Source organism: Manacus candei, unplaced genomic scaffold (genome assembly GCF_025592945.1).
Source record: "Manacus candei isolate 608988 ecotype Guabito, Panama unplaced genomic scaffold, ASM2559294v1 h1tg000014l, whole genome shotgun sequence".
Taxonomy (NCBI): domain Eukaryota; kingdom Metazoa; phylum Chordata; class Aves; order Passeriformes; family Pipridae; genus Manacus; species Manacus candei.
Window position 1 is genome coordinate 37952247 of NW_026138062.1, and position 17891 is coordinate 37970137.

Genomic DNA, 17891 nt, shown 5'->3' on the forward strand with positions numbered 1-17891 from the left:
AGAAGTGAGATGAATCCCTCTCTGCCACTTTTTTCCTCTTAACAACAGAGCATTTTCAGTTGAAAACTCGAAAAATGGAGTGCAAAAACACTTCACCCTTTATTGCTGTTTATAACATTTTTAACATTTCAAAGGATCTTAAATCTGTACCTCTCACTGGGCTGTCATTAAATAGCCATTAATGCAGACTTCTTTTCACACCATATTGATCGGTGTCACTGTCCAAAATGTACTTTGTTTCCAAAAATTCAATAAGCATTAATTACACCACAATTATACCTCAGATTTTTATTTATTTTTATCCATCTGATTTTCAGTTTTTCCACATTTGCAGAAGAAGGAGAGGGTAACAAAACGTGAGACTCATGAAGGAAACCTAATTATAGTGTAGATGCTTTGCAAGTTGCCACAAGCCCTAAGGCACTGCAACACACAACTCATCTTATCCAAGCATCTCATGAATGCACCAAAACATTCTTCTGATCATATGGAAAACTGTGATCATTTAAATGACATTCACAAATGGATTTAAAAGCAATGGCCTGTGCATACTTTCTGAATAGTTTTGTTCTTTATCAGAAACCATTTCACAACGAAAGTTCATACTGAGCTTACAGGCCACGTTCACCAAAACAAAAAAGCTATTTTGTGCAAGTTTCGATTTTAAGAAGTTCCCTTTTTTCCCCCAGAGACTTCTTCAAGATTATACAGAAGAAATCATAAGAGAGGGATTCTCAACTGAAAATTACCTGTAAAATTACAAGCTTTACAAAAACACTGCTTTTTCTACATCCAATCACAATCTAAATTACAATCTGAACCCATGTGCAAGACATAAAGAAGCTGGACGAAATAACATCTGCTTTTATAGCTAAGACAGCACTTTAAAGCCAAGGTAGAGTCTTCAGGTATTAGCGCACACTTCCAGCTTCAGGGGACTTTTCAATTCCTGATGTACCTAACCATGTACCAGACTTCTACATTTGGTTTACACAGAACAAAAAACACATTTCTCTCTAATGGTCTTTTTATACTATCTCCACAGATGAAATATTTTTTTTGGATGCAAGTAAATATCTGATTAACGTCATTTGTTCTCCTTGGCGTTGTAACAATGAAGGTGTCTTAACAGACCAAGTGATGAAGTATTTTATCATTGAAATCTGATGTCAAACATACGGTGTCACTCAAAGTTTATGAATTTGCTAGAGAATAACAGGTTGATTGCAAAGTCATAGAATCACTCTCTCCTTCCTTGTTTATTAACCTGCATTCTTGAAATCTGATAGCATTGCCTTCTGTAAACTTGACTATGATTTCACTTCTAGGACAGAAAACATGATTTCTTTGTACCTACTTTCAAATGCAATACGTTGCTAAAGAAGAGGTGAGATTTTTTTCTGTTTGTCAAAGGAGTGTAACAGGACTACAGGAGTAGACTTTCAAATTAAATGCGTTAAGTATGCTTTGACTTTACCTGGAATACATGCCAAAAGGCAACTTGAAGCCTTCACAAAGCCCTTCCAAATTACTTTCTTCAAATACAAACCTTTACGAACACTAGGAGATTTATCACTAACTACTAGTAATCAGTGGAAAAATTCAAACTGGATAAAATCAGCATTTGCAGAGCAGGGCAATAAAACAATGCTTTTCCATGCTTTGAAAATTTGAAGCTTTAAGCATAAATCAGGCCTTTAACTATGTGGCAGAAAATAAAGTCCTGGGATCTCACATTTGTCTGTTATCTGGAGAATTCCATATCCATCTCACAAGGACTAAGGGAACGATCCCTGAACTCAAAGACATGCAGCTGTATTCCATATGACAGTTACACAGCAAGGTCAGAAAACTCTGCTTCGGTCCATAACAAATAATACAGAAGCAATTTTGAAAACTTATGGTCTGCAACTTAAAGGTTTTTAAATGGCAAGAGAAGCCAGACTGCAAATAATGATGCTTTTAAGTTACAGCTAAAATTATATGACATTATTTGAGTAATTCACTAAATAAATTCTGACAGCCCTAATAAAACCAATAAAAAAAAGTCAGCATTTTTGCCTAGCTGAAATGTTATACTGAATGTTGAGCAAGTGGTAGTCTGAAGACATCTCAGAGACACTCTTTCACTTTCAGCATTGTTAGACCACATATGCCAAACAATACTTTCTTTTTGTGAAACAAACCCTTTCACTGAACACTGTTTAAAAAAAAAAGACACTCCCATTAAACTTTTAACAGATTTTAAAGTTTTTAAATAAAACCCAACTGTAGCCAACAACTAGTATTGAATAAGGCTTTGTGCTATCCAGCTACTTACATCAAAACAGTCTTCCTATGTGCAATGTAGTCCTGAAAAAACCTGATGAATTTAAATGAACTTGTACTACACTTATTTTACAATGCATTTAAGTATTTTTCAACAGTGAGCAATCCACAGCACAGTATTTCCACACTTCAGTAACTGAGGTAGAAATCAACTTACCCTATGTTTTTCCTTTACTTTCTTCCTGTATTCTTCTTTGTCAAATTTGTCTTCTTCACGCAGTATCTCTTTCGCTTTATCTAAGTTAATACCGGTGGCATCGTCTTCCTCATCTGCTTTCGCCAAACTGGATTTTTGCACAGGTGGCCACTGCTGCACTAACTGAATTAGACATGCCAACAAGAGAAATAATGGTTAAAATAATTTTTTTCCACATCGCACTTTTGACGCCCTAAATATTCCAATACATTATTTTTCTAGGCTAAATAAAAAGGCCATTTGCAAAAGAAACAGATTAACAAAACTTCTGGACAACAGAAACTCAGATACCTTATTTAACATCACATTCAGTCCAAAATTAGTATCTGAAAATAGTGTCTCCGCTATATCACATTACTGTTTAAGGGATTCACTTTAACTTCTTCCCCTAATTTTCTCTCTTTGCTGAATGGAACAAATAATTTCAAATCCTGTTAGCTGTTTTGGGAGAAAAAATGTATTTTCTTTCAAGAAACGATTCTCCAAAATACATCAACAGAAAAGAACAGGATTAAATCTAAACAGTACCTTTCATGTAAACAACCAATATTCCAACATATTAACTGAGACAAAAATGAAGTAAGCCTTTATCACAGTACACAAAAAAAACAAGACTGCAGGTTCATGTTTTGCGGAAAGCAAAGAGAACAGGTATGGAGGGGTTTTTTTATTTTTGTATGAAAACTATATTGGAAATGTTTGATGATTCATGCTGATGAAATGTTTGAGGGATGACATACTGAACACATCCAGTTTCCCTTAAATATCTGAAACTCTGAAGTTAAGACAAAGACTACACATTCAGCAAAATACCCCCATCTATCTTGTGACCTAATAGCTTATACCTTGAGCACACATTTTCAAGGGACAGTCTTTGCAAAATCATTCTTGCTTATGGATTGGTAGGGTAATAACTCTTTAAAAGAAACTATGTGGCAGAAAATATAGAATGCCTTTCAGTACAAATGCAAAACCAAACACGTTTAGGACTCCCTAATGCACACAGGGTGTTATTCACCAGGTACTGACAAACCCAACTTCCGCTTCCTTCCACAAAATTGAGTTTGTGTAGTTATATTTTCTAGAAAGATACATTTCTTAAAGCACTTTTATTTTATGGAAGAGAAGTATGTGGAATAGAACAGTAAAATTTCAAAGTACAGCTCAGAAAAAAAAAAAAAGCTAGAACAATATCCATAGATGCCAACCTTTTGTTTCCTTAAATAAGTACCCCTTTTCTATTGTGCTGATTTTCAAACTATAATCTTTGCGATAATTTTTCTTCCTCCATCCCTACTCCTTTTTGCTTAGTTGCATAGATACATAAAACATTTGCATATGAATTTTCAGATGAGACAACAGCTTCTGAATATCTAAAAATATCTGAAATTATAATTTCCAGTCAATGGGACAACCTCTAAAACCTTTTAAATTCTATCTAATGTCAGTAATTATCTATATGGCTACACTCCCTTCACCTGCAATATAAAATGCTTTATTTTATTTAGTCACAAAAGCAAATTATATACTTGTGAAGATGACCTCTCTTTCAGGTTATGGCTTACTGAAATTATTCTAAAGTAGAATTAAAAAAAAAAACACTTATTTTTTATCTTAATGCTGGAAATGGAAAAACAACATACACAGCATCTGAAGCTGTGAAATCAAATGTTAGAAAAGTTTATGGAGCATGGATATTTGCTAGTGAGGTTATCGACACAGGGAAACCCTAGAGGGAGTAGCATCCACAATAGTTCCTTTCAGTATAAAATCAATACATTTTTCCAGGGTCTATTAAAAGATCCAATTAAATAACTGGCAAATTTCCAGGCACTGCTACATCAGCACTAGTAGGTCAAATTTGGTACTTCCTTAGCCTTCCTAACAAAACTTTTAATCTAGAAATACTGAATGCTGGAAAAAAACCCAGAGACTTCTTTTAATTCCAGTACACTAAATCAAGACCTGGGGGTGTTTTAGCAAATAGCTACAGGAAAATTGTTTTACATTTCTGTAAGGAAAAAAACAGCTCTCAGTTCCACCTGAAATTGAAGATAATAGGCAGAAAAGAGATAGGGTTCTGTACCGTCACTTACAGCTCTCATACAAGTATCTGACACATACAAAGAGGAAAAGAGGTCAGTGCTCAACATTCCTCTTTTTCCCAAAGAAACTGAATTCTAAATGGAAGCTGAAAACTTCTGCAAAATTTAAGCCAATTACAAAAAACATGTATTTTTGAAAAGCTTATCTTTTTATACATACAAAGCATATTTTTTACTTTCTATAAACTACAAATTCAGTTCCCACCAAAATACAGTTATTTTTAATTGATCTTACCTCTCCATCGTCAGTAAAGACTATTTTTGTGTTAACTTTAAACTTCTTCTTCAAAATTTTTTTGGCTTCTTGGGTTTTAGTTGTTTTCTTCTTCACCTTTGATTTTGATGCACTCTATAAAAAAGAAAATGAGATTTCTTACAGGTTTTTCCTAGTCACAGGGTATATCCTTCGAACTTCCTTAAAAGTAATTAGATGTATTAAAATGTAATTCCTAAAACACATCAGTAAGATTAATATCCAGTAAAAATTAGCTTGCAGACCTTTTCATAAAAGTGTTTTAAGCAGGCCATATCATCAGAAACTCATTTACTCTGATAAAAATTCAGCATAACTTAAATCCTGCCAGCACCAGGACACCTGACTCACTCAAATCTCACTAACCTTTTTGGGACAAGGACACTAGATTCACCAGCTTATGCTACTAGCAAACCTCATCAGACAAGAAATACCTTATAACTGACTTGAAGCCATTTGCTACAACAGATCAGACACCACTTTCATCTCACTCGTCATCACGTTCTCCCCAGGCAGCACAGTACACCAGCTTTAGTTATTTCTGTGTCCATGAAGGCCACAGGCGGCCACGCAAGAACATTCCTACTTCATAACTTTCGTCCCTTACAGACCCATCAGGTTGCAGAACATCAGTGCTAAGAGATGTCTGCCAAATTTAGCATTAAATAACATTTAAAAATCACGAAAGTTATAAGCAGCACAGAAAAAAGTTGTAGTGAAACAAAGTGGTCAACACACCAGAGAAATTAATGAGGAAGTCCACAAAGATGTGGAATCCACATATGGCCAACGCAGGTTTCACCGAGGCAACCATCTGGTCGCAACATCATGGAACTAAGAATGTGGAGATTTCCAACCCCCAGTTCTTCTTCAGAGAACTCTCCTTTCAAGAACAAAGGCCATATGTGTTCAGGACACAACACACGTAGAGGATGTTTTAAGCAATAACTGCCATTGCATAAAGTTCTTTATGGGAAAAGGTAGTCCACATGAATATGTGGATACTCCCCAGGAGAAGACCCACAACTCGTTCATCGTCCCACAAAGGCTGCAATCTCTCCACTACTCAGGAAAAAGTACCTGAAAAACAGTCACTAAGCTGTCTAAACTTCTAATAAATAACAGAAAGCAGTCAAAGCAACCAGAGAGAAAAAGGAAAAACTGAACTTGTTCTCACTTTCATTTTTTTATTTTGGTCATTTTAATCACTTTCATGTTCTATACCAAATCTACTATAAAAGAAAGCAAAAAAATTAACTCAGAAAGTCACTGTCACTGTGGTCAGCACACTAATGCACTAAAATATGAACTATAAAAGAGAAAAATCACAGTTCTCCTAACAGGAAAAATGGCTTGTGACAGCTACTGCGCTGTGTGATCAAGCAATGACCATATCTATTATAGAAAATAGCAACTGTACCAGCACTTTTGTCCTCAGTACAGTCAAAATTTTTGTTGCACTGTGCAGTTACTACTAGTTAGGTACATCTATAACAGCTCAGAAAGCGGTGCTACTCCTTAATGACTGCTGCGTATCCTACAAACACAAATTGTTTGAGAATCTGCATAAGCTTAAAACCCTCACCTCAAAATATGGACCACTTAGTAGAACAACAGGAATTGTCCAAAGGAAGAATTTAAAGAGAGGTGTACTTCACAATGGTAGTACAATACTATTCACTACCACAGCATGTTCTTCCACCACTTGATTTTGGTTTTTTAACAATCTTTAATTTCTGCACTGCCGGTATTATTGGTACCAGCGTAACATCCTAATGTAAAAAAAAATGAGTTTAAGTTTCAAATTAATACATCCATATTTTGCAAAATTATATTTAACTGTGAATTTCAGCTGTTTATATTTCTTCTTTTAAAGAAGGTTTTCCTAGCTAAGGAGCTCAAATATCCAATTAGCTGTCTTTGCATGCACACACAGGCAACATTTCCAATTGTATCTTGTTTCCCCTCCCTCCTCTGAATTTGATGCTGCAAAGTTGCATGGGAAAAAATGGGATAGGACAAAGAAGAGAAACAAGAGGCGGAGAAGAAACAAATGGGAAACTAAACTCCCTCACTATACACCTAAAAAGCAGTGTGAGATCAGTATGTGAATTTGGCAGATTTATAATATGGAGCATTAAAGAAAGGTAAGGAATTAGAATTTTAAAAAACCTACAGAAAAGAGCACGAGTATAAAACATTACACACTCCCTAGATAATTAAACTGTGTTTTTTATTAGGACACTTTCATTGCTTTACTAAACTGAGCATATTTCAAAGACAACTTTCAAGGCTCCTTCAGTTTCAGATACTGTCTCCTGACTGACCGCCACAGATGGGTTCATATACCTAAACATTTTCATCACAGATGTAGGCACGACTTGTCCAGACTACATGGCTTCAGTGTTCAGCGGTAGAAGTGGTGCAGCCTAGAAGGGACCTTCGGTGTATTAGGGCAGTGTTTCCTGACATGGTTTCCCTGTTCCAAGAGGGAGGCTACACTGTCTAGGATAGGAGTTGGGCAGGTCAGACACGGAGTGTACAGGGTCCTGGGGCTACCACAGGGTCTCATAAATGCTGATTTGGTTCTCTCCTGGGGACCTCCCTCACATTTTTCCAGCATCCCTACATAATCCTAACGTCTCTCTCTTCTGTCACCTTTCTCCCTCCATATGTCTTCCATTATCAATGGCACCCCTGTGACCCCCTCACCCAAACACCTAATGTCCTCACCCAAATTTCTAACACCACTGCCTTGACCCCACATTTGAACAGCTACATTGAAACATTAATTTCCCATCTACCAGGAGTCTGATTCATCCATTTTAAGAAGTGCAACACCACTGGATGTCAGAACTCAGGCTTCCCTAATCTTCAGTGCCAATCCCTGGTTCCCTGTGTTTTCAAGCCATTCTGCTTACTAGTTTCCCATTTTCATCTTTTGTAATAAGAGACACCTGACAATTGACAAGCAGCAGGTTGACATTCTCTACGGCTTTATCTCTTTTCTTCACAATGAGCTCACCACAGCAGCAGGCATCACCAGCTGCTGGAGGCTGCCAAAAGATCCCCTCCATCTGTTTACCTCAAGTACTTCAAAGAATACAGCTGCGGCAGGAGCAGTGACTCCTCTCTGCTCAGTAAACAGCTGGAATCTGGGGTCACAGGCTTTGCAGGCCAAAGTACTATGACATAAGCAGCTACAAGTCAATGGAGCTTTTCTGCTGAGAGTTAGATCTTTCCCCTAATGCCAGAGCAAACCACAGGCCTGGGCTTTTTAAAGTGAGGCGAGAGGGCACAGCAGCTATCCACATTGAGTGGCTCATTCCAAATCCTGCTCAACTACCATGTACTACAGTAAATCCATTTCTAAAGATGAATTATTCCATCAAATAAGCCATCGATCCAAATAAAATAGCATGCATGATCTAGGCATAGGTTTTCATGTTGTTGTAAAAATATCAAAGGGATTCTGCATTTGAACTCCGGTTGGTAACATCAGTTCAAGCACCAATTGGTGCACACACACCTCCCTGTCAGTAACCTGCTGCTCACCAGTGCATACATTTTGCCCAATACAACAGGCCCATCTTTTCTTCTATACAGATGTGGCAGTAGTTAAACTGATCAAACAAGATGAGAGCAATAATCAAACTCTTTAAAATGGTATATAACAGTTAAGCATTGGAAGTTTAGAGTCACTAAAGTTTATAAAAATTGCATAAAACATAGGCTCAGCTGCAGGGTTCGGGGATTTTCTACTGTTACTAATCAAAAGCCTAAATTTCTTTTTCCTTTTGTACGTGCCAGATGGCTTGCTGGATTATTTAATGAGTAACAATAAAAACTAGCTCTCAGAAGCAAAGAAAATTCAAACATTTTGATATAGAATCGGTAAGAATACAGCTAATATGCAAGTTCTTTTCTATTTTTCTCAAGAAGAGGCAGGCTTTTGTTTTCTGGCTTAAAACAGCTTATATTCTTAAGTTGACTGAATCAATGACAAAGGTTTTCTAAATGAAGATACTGACAAGTTTAAGACATAAGATTTACTATTTTTCAATTATAATATTTTTCTGAAAAGACGGTAATAGAAACATGAATGTCAGTAAATTCTGCTATTCTAATATGGAATAATTTTCTTATTAATACAATTTTAAAGTCAATAGATAGACTTGAATATGTAATCCTCGGTAACTCAGGATCAAAGCACTTACAGTCTTTTACCACAACTAAGACAAAACACATTTGATTTGACCTTTGGAGGTTACAAATCATCAGTATAAAGTTACTTTGTTTCTGACTATACTTTGCTTTTTAATTTCAACTCAACACACCCTTGAAAGTAAGCACAGTATATTCACTACAAAAGTTGCCTGAAGACAGCACTACATTATTGTGGCAGGGTAAAATATCAGTAGAAAAAAAGTTAGAATCAATTTTCCAGTCCTGTTAGCTAAAACAAGCATTACTGCATTTCTAGCAGTTTTGTGGGTTTGTTTTGTCCCTCCTGCTTATATCCTGCAATTCCTAGAAAGAATGGTGCCATACCTGGATGTATTTTCCAGTCTCTCCCAATGTAATTACATTACTTTACCAAGAATTCAACAGCAACTGCCTCTGAGAAACAAAAATCGATGTGGGACTCAATTTCACAAACTTGTTTTGTATTTCCTCAAGAAATTGCCCACAACAGAAGCAGGTATTACCACATTTGCACCACCACCAAGTACACTGATCCCCTGTCAAGCTACAGAGTTCAGACTCAGATGTCATTCCCCACAGAAGACATAGGCTCGCAGATTGAAGCTACCAAACCTTAGACAAGGAGAAGAGCTGTCTTCCTCTTCATGCCACAGAAAGCATAAAGACAGAGATGGTTTCCATCTGGTAGGCACCTTTCAGAATAAAGGTCGTAGGAACTTTCAGAATACTAAGTATCTTCCAACCATTAATCTTAAGCAGCCTACCCATAAAGCATTACCTCTCAACCCCACAGACTTCCCAAACTCAGACTACAACACTTTGATTACCTGCCACGGAGATTTATTTAGAGAGAGAAGTGTTCACTCTTCGTCACAAATATCTAACCAGAGAAGAAGCAGTGAGTTACAAACTTCATCCCTTACACATAACGATTAAAGACAAGGCTGAAAGCATCAGGAGAGGCAAAACAGCCAGACTTTGAAGTCCTGTCCATATTACTTCAAGCACCTACACAACTCTAAACACCAACAAGCTTCCTCTTGATAATACAATTTGACTCCAGTAGCCATCTGTATTCCTGTTGAGTATAAAAGGAACAGAGAGGCAAAAATCCTAGGATGAGGCATGACCACAAGGAGATGCATGGATGCTGCTTTTCTTTATGATCTGTGATAACTAGGTGGTCTCTAATTTAACTTCCAGTCTGCTTCTCTGCAATGGCAGCTATTTCTGTCCTTCCTCATTTCTGCTGACTGCTCATGACTCATGGGCTGCTTTGCATTGTCGTGAACATCAGAACAAGCCAAAGCCACGGAGCAGCAGCAGGGCAAAGCTGCTTTCACCAAAGAACTCTCCTGAGCTTTCAGAGGAAAACAAGCTTCTTTTCTTAGCATATGGTGGTGTTTTACTTTTCACATAATACAAATGGGGTTAATTTTACTTCGGTGAAGTATTCTAAGTTTTTACTTTTTAATTAAATGTTAAGAATTAGGAAGCTTAAATTCATAGACGCTATCCCTTCAACTTGCATAGCATCTGTATACCTCACTGAGGACAGCTTTTACCATGATAGTTGTGATGATACAGAAATAGGGAGGTTGGTACTCAAAAGACAAAATCAACACTCCCTATATGTGGTTCTGTTTATTTCTCTATGAACTTTTAAAGTACATTAGTCAATTATCAAGAAAACACGATCTTCAATTTTTCAAGCGGTGGCTTAAACTAAAAGGGTGTATTGATGGGGGGGATGTTCTTGTTGTTTTGGTGTGTTTTTTTCTTCAGGATGTGGGTGTTGGTGTTATCTTGATTTTTTTCAGCTAGTAATGTGCAAGATTTCAAGCAAGATACTGAAAATCCATGAAGTTGAAATTATTGGTTGGTAATTCTTTACATAATATTACAGTTTGAACAGGGAAATTCTAGACAGCTAAATTACTTACTGCATCTATTATTTCCTTTCTAAACCTATGGAAATAACGTTGATTTTAAAGGAGACCATTTTCTAGGGTAGAATAACCCAGAGAGAGAACTGAATACAGCTTCACAACAGTAACAGTTGTGAAGAGAAGGAAAAAGAAGAGCATAGATATGAATCCTTTCAAAATCACAGCAACAGGGAAAAAAAGTAAATAATAAAACCTTCTAATAACCACTATTCAATATTGCTGATCATATGTTGTGATTTAACCCCAGCCAGCAACCCCAGCTGCTTGCACACTCCCTCCACGTCAGGATGGAGGAGAGAATCAAGAAGCATAAAAGTGAGAAAACTTGTGGATTGAGATAAAGACAGTTGAATAGCTAAAGCAAAAGCCCCACATGCAAGAAAAGCAAACCAAGGAATTCATTCACCACCTCCCGTGGGAAGGCAGCCTTCTCCAGGAAAGTTAGACTCCATCACGTGTAACAATGACATGGGGAGGCAAACACCATCACTTTGAACATCTCAACCCCTCCTTCTCCTTCCCCCATCTTTATATGCTGAGCATGACACTTTATGGTCTGGAATGTACCCTGGGTCAGTTAGGGTCAGCTGTCCTGGCTGTGTCCCCTCCCAACACCTTGTGCACCCCCAGTCTCCTCGCTGGTGGAGTGGGGTGAGAGGCAGAAAAGGCCTTGGCTCTCCGTAAGCCCTGCTCAGCAGGGACTCCCTGTGTTATCAACAGTTTCCAGCACAAATCCAAAATATAGTCCCATACTCAGTACTATGAAGAACATTAAATCCACCCCAGCCAAAATCAGCATTCCATGTTTTGGACAAAGATCACAAGACCAGCAGCTCATCACACTATCATTCCAGTTTAAATTGCCTTTCAGATCAAAGAAGGAGCCATGGATACAAGAAACTATAGCCAAGACAGACTTGCACTATGGCAACCACATGCTTAGATGATGGTTTTGATTACTATTAGAACAGAAGATTACATCTGAATCTGAGTTTCATTAGCGTTTTGTGTTTGGGTGCAAGAGTTTGGTTAGAGGAGATGTCTTAAACATTACACTATTATTTTCCATAAAACAGATTAAATTAAGCCATGAAAGTTGAAAAGAACTAAATTTAAGATTAAAATTTCAGTATTTAACACAAAATGCAGAAGGTAGGATTAAAAAAACTTGCCAAATTGCTGAAACAGCAGGAATTTTCTGCAATATGTTTACATTATGAGCTTGTATTTTAAAACATGTATTTATTCAGGAGATCATTTTTACTTGTATACAGAGTACGATAGCAGATTAAAAAAAGGAGAGAGTCACCAGTAGATGCGTCCCTGTTCAGTATTTATCTCTAACCACAGACAAGACCCAAGCTTACATACAGAAACCTTCATTAAACAGTTCTTCAGTGATAAATGTTACTCCCATTTCTAACTGATGCCATACAGCAGTACTTCTCTAGAATGCATCTAAAACACTGAAAACAACTAAAATGATTTTCTACTGAATTATTATGCTTTTTCTATGAATGAATGCATGTTCCATGGGATACCTGACTGTTTGTTTCAGTAGCTGATACCAAGACTTAAAAACAGAAGTTCTGGCAAAGGGTAAAAGGAGATAGATGAAGTTTCTCTAGCAAGTCGGTAAAACAAACAAACAAACAAACAAAAAGGTAAATATTAAGAAAAATATGTTGATATAGCAACATTTACTGTAAATTACTGAACTTATTCTGTCAATTACAACTTAAAAACCATAACCGTTTAAACAATGGTACAGACATCAGCATTTTCAACACAAACTATCTTTGCACTGGACATTGGGGATTCCATCAGTAGCTGTGCACTTCCAACTATGAATTTAGGTGAGAGAAAGGATTTCTTTCATTCCACACAGCCCCATATCTCCCCACTCATTTTAAGATGTTTATTTCTGCTTTAACTATTTCCTCTTGTTTCTTTACAGGTACTTTAGAAATGCTCGGGTACCATTCCTACTCCTGAAATACTATTCTTGTATCCTCACAACAGCATTTAATAGCTACAAATTTAAACCCAATCCTGAAAATATTTTTTTAATGTGTTTTTATTCATACATCCATGAGAAAACTTTCATGCTTTCATTTTCTTTACTGAATAATAGAATGTTAATGTTTTATCCTAATATAAAATCCCAGGACACGAGAAGGAACCATGAATGACAGCACTGCACAATCAATTTTTCATGCTATTTACTTCCCTATCTTTCCCTCTCCCTCTGCTTTCCTTTTTTTTTTTTTTATTTTTATATTATATATTTCCTACTCCTCCACAGAATAGGAAGATTTTAAATAATGCTTTGGTGAAGGGCTGAGCTCCCCCAGCCCACAAAACAAACATTTGATTCACAGACTATAAATTACCTAATTGTACAGACAACTCTATTTGTATACACCAACAAATGGTTTTTGTCATTCATCTGCAAAACCACTGCAGCTCATTTTCCAAATTTTTAAGTATAAGAAATAAGACCAACAAACAAACAAACAAGACTAAACAAACCACACCAAAAACCCCAAACCCTACATTTATTATTATCAGATCTAATATGAAGAAACCAACTATGACTTCTCATACCGCTTATTTAAATGAAAGGTGTAGTAGAGAATAGTAAAATATTCATATATTTCTAGGATAAAAGCAAAATTAAGATATAATCGAGTATGGTTGACTAAATGAAAACATTCCAGAATACTATAATTCAAAACCAAACAGATTAACATAGCTTTTGTTTATTCTTGGGGCCAGGGTTGGTAGAAAAACATTTTCCAAAAGAAACACAAGCCAATATATCCTAAAAACTCAGGCTGCCTCAGACTGTAAATATAAAAGTAGACAATGATAATTAATAGCACTAGTAACTGCAGAGCCAGATCAAGACATGAGATGCTTTCATTCTACTCCTGCCTGCCATTACAAGGTATGTACCATTACAACACAATCTTCCTTTGATAAAATCCAACAGAAATGCACAGTAACCAACAAATTCCCCAGCATTTCTACAGCCAAGAGAATTAGATGAACTGCTTGTTGTTATCCTAAGTTGAGGATTATATCTTAGTAAATGAACAAGTGTTCTTCATACAACATCAATTAACAAACAAACACCATGATGTTGTTGACTGCTATTTATCCCCCCTATTCCAGAGCTTCCATTTTTGTGAGAACAAAAAGGCTACTATGAAGATGCTATTTCCAGCAAAACTTGGCAAATTAGAAGATCATGAACACGTCTTTGATATTACTTAAAACATAGTCACCTTTTGTTTGTTACTTCCAAAAAAACCCCCAAAATCAAACCAAACCCAAACCGCGTAACACATCAAGGTGTGGTTGAGGAGCTAGGAAAACCTGAACCTGCTTTGCATCTTTTCCTCTATTATGGATCTCCAACAATGACAATGTTGAGATCTTTTCTTTATTTTTAACAGGTGAAAGATTCTGCTTATTCATCCCCCGCTAATATTTCACATGAAACAAGGCCCACACTCACAATGGGAGTGAGGGGAGACAGGTAGGAAGTGGAGGGGAAGGAAGGGCTGCCTTTCCCTTAAAGATGAAAGGAACCCTTAAGTCCTTCAGGTGTGCTGAGAACATGCTGTCTTCTGGACCTTATAATTTTTCAGTTTCCGGAACCACCAGAATTGCTCCTCTGCTCACAGGCTGCATTTAATATCTTACTGTGAGACAGTAAAACTGAAATATTCAGAGAAACATTAATCACTGGATTATACAGTCAGTGTTGAGCTGACATTTAATGAACTGATTAATTTGGCCTTTTAAAGTCAAATAAAGATCATTGTGTTTAATGTGACTGTATTTTCTAAGAGTTAGGACACAGTTATTCTAAGGAAAAAAAAAGAATTTTCTGCATAATTATTAAGGCAGTCAAAGCTTAAATGAATGTCATAACATAATTAAAATTATGGCTTAAAAATACTCTGCAGAAGAATCTTAGATCAAAAGGTGAGATGACAAGACCAAATTTCCATGCTGTTTTTCTTTAAGGTTGAATATATTTTACCATGTGTGAGCAGTGTGACCTTCCCTTTCTCCTTCAAAAGCCAGAGGCCAGGCCCCAGAAACACAACAGCAGCCAAGGCTGAAGCATCTCAAAACATTTTGTTCTCTATATTCTCCTGATCTGCCATCAGACAGTAACAAAACCATTACTTTGCAAAGAGAAATATATCTCAACTCTCTCTCCCCCTCCTTTTGCACAAGCTAAAATCACAACCTATGCCCATTTAATTACCACCCCACATCAATATTCTCCACAGGCTGTGACCAGAAATAGCAAAAACTGCAGATGATTTTTGTTCATTTGAGCAGTGTACGTTTTTCAGCAGTAGATTAGTGTGATAGCCGTCACTGTCTTTAAGAGAGTTTTATCTCCTCTTCAGATTAACACAGATGGCACATTCTTCTCTCTTCCCCCTTCAGAGGCCTCTGAAAGTGAAGCTCCTCTCCGTGCACAGGAGCCAACACAAGTGAAGCTATTCATCTGCCTCTGCCTGGGCACAGCACTACTTCAGAGAGAAACAGGAGGTAACGCTAGTTGGCAGTCTGAGAGGCTTTATCTTCGACATGAGGCTCGCTTGAATTTAGCTCCCATACTAAACTAGCTCCCACCTGCACCAGGGTCTTCTCCACCATCCCACACACCCAAAAAACAGGAGGCCCAGCTGGGGTAAAGGCAGCAGCACCATATATGTGAGTAAAACACACCCCAGAACAGGAGGAAGAAAGGGGAGGTCAACTGAGGAAGTTGCTCGTGGCTGGCAAGAGACCCAAGAACACCATAGCCAGTTTCTCCCAAGCAAATGTCCATCAAGGATAATCTGGAAAGACAGTTCTTCACAACCAAAGGCTGATGCAGAAGCCACAATAATATTAACCATAAAAAATATTTCATGCCTATTTTTCTTCTTCTTTAAAAAAAGTTGAGTATTTTGATTGCTTTCTCCATGTATTCAATACAGACTAAAAGCTGCTGCTTTGAGGATTTAAAACTGGCAGAAAGCTTGTACTAAGACAAGATAGGTAAAAGTAACTCAGCTTCCAGTCAACAGGACATGAAAACTGTCCAATCACTTGGAAGCAAAAAAAAAAAAAAAAAAATAGTTTCCCCTCCTCCCCTCCAATTCAGACATTAAATGATCAGGTAATACCCATCAAGGAATTCTGAAAATATTAACACATAAAATCTTCTATCGGTTGTGTGATTTTACTTTTTTTTTTCCTAATAAATCTTTCTTACTGGAAGTAACAGATGATTTCGAAGTGAATACAGTAATATTTACAAAAAACAGCGAAGGGCAAGGATATATGACCCAGGCTACTCTAGATCATGACAGGCCCTCAGACTGAACTCCACAGGATGCAAAGCAGAAAAGCAACTTGTAGAGGAATGATGAAGCACAAAAATGGAATGGAAATTGGAATAAGAAATACCTTATAGCACAAGAATGCCAACAGCACACTTGCAATAAAAATGTTTTCTTTACTCTTTAGACAAAGCCAATAAAACAGGACTAATTAATTCAAATTTCAGTGGAGCATTTAATGTAGTGCACACTAAAAAGTAGCTGAAGTCAAAAAAAAGGTCAAGGAGAATTAAGAGAGGACAAGGACTAGAACAACTACAAATGGTGACTACAATGATCTGCACTGGAAGACAAATTACTGGGGCACCACTGATTCTCCTCAGTCAGGTCCATGGTCCCTGCTCTGACAGAAATGTTCAAATGGCACAAAGATGGGAGCTGTCCCCAACTCAAGAGAATGAGCAAAGGATTACTCAAAAGAATGAGACTGCCTTGAAAACAAGCAAGACGCACTAAGATGAAATTGAAGAGCAGAAAGTGCAAGAGCTATTCAGAATTTAAAATTTAAAACAACAGCTCAAACTGAAGCAAAAACAAGGAAAGGAACTGGGCACTTTCTGTCACAGGATGACTGTGAACCCCACTGCTCACGCTGCCATAGAAGACAGAAATACACACCCTAAGATCTCTTTGGAAAGCCATTGCCAGTGAAAGTCATCAAAGATTAATGCAACTAAAGAAGGCAGTGGTGTGATCTTGCACGGTACCCTGGTGCACCCCTAGTTTTTCAGGCCAAGTCAAGGTGAGTTTATTTATGACTGTTGTTTTGAAAGTGGAACAAACATCTGTCATTCACAATACACAATGTCTTAAAGTTTATGGCAGGCAATTAATTGCACTCCAACACTGATCTCCTCCTGAGCTGCATTTACAACTTTGATACCAACTTTTTGGAAAACTTATGTTCTGGATATCATATTTAAGCCACAATACTCATATTTTAAAGATGATCTTTGGAAGAAAGTCAAGCTGAAATCAAATTAGTAATTATTTGTAGAGGAACACAGTGGATTTAGAGACATTAAGAAATTAACATAATCTACTTGTTATAGTTATTTCATTATCATGAAGTAACTTTGCATAACATTATACACTCTTCTACTCCCTTTAAATTAAACCGTACTAGTTTTGAATAAACGTGGATTTTATATTCTGCACAGACAGAAAAGTAAGTCTAGATAACATGTGAATAAATGTCTTGATAGCTGCACACCAAAACATACATCTGACTTGGACCTCTCTTGTGCTTACTGAAAATCCTTAAAAATTTAATAATGAACTTTCACAAACCAGAGCTGAAGGGAATGCATCACTGATTTTAGCAAAGAATGCTCTGAATTCACGGAAGACATGTGGCACTGATCAGTCATCCCCATCTCTCTCCCATCATAACACCAAGGCTAACACTGGAGCCAAGTCACATGAAGGCACAAGCAA

General features: G+C 37.1%; 1 protein-coding gene across 1 annotated transcript in view; it reads right to left on the minus strand.

The window, feature by feature from the left end:
- DDX10 (DEAD-box helicase 10) overlaps positions 1–17891 on the minus strand; it is a 160023-nt gene that overhangs the window by 58110 nt on the left and 84022 nt on the right. The window contains exons 14-15 of the mRNA XM_051779818.1: positions 4865–4978; positions 2486–2647 (exon numbers count right to left, since the gene is read on the minus strand). Of these exons, the coding sequence (XP_051635778.1) occupies positions 2486–2647; positions 4865–4978 (276 nt within the window). The remainder of the gene's footprint in view (positions 1–2485; positions 2648–4864; positions 4979–17891) is intronic.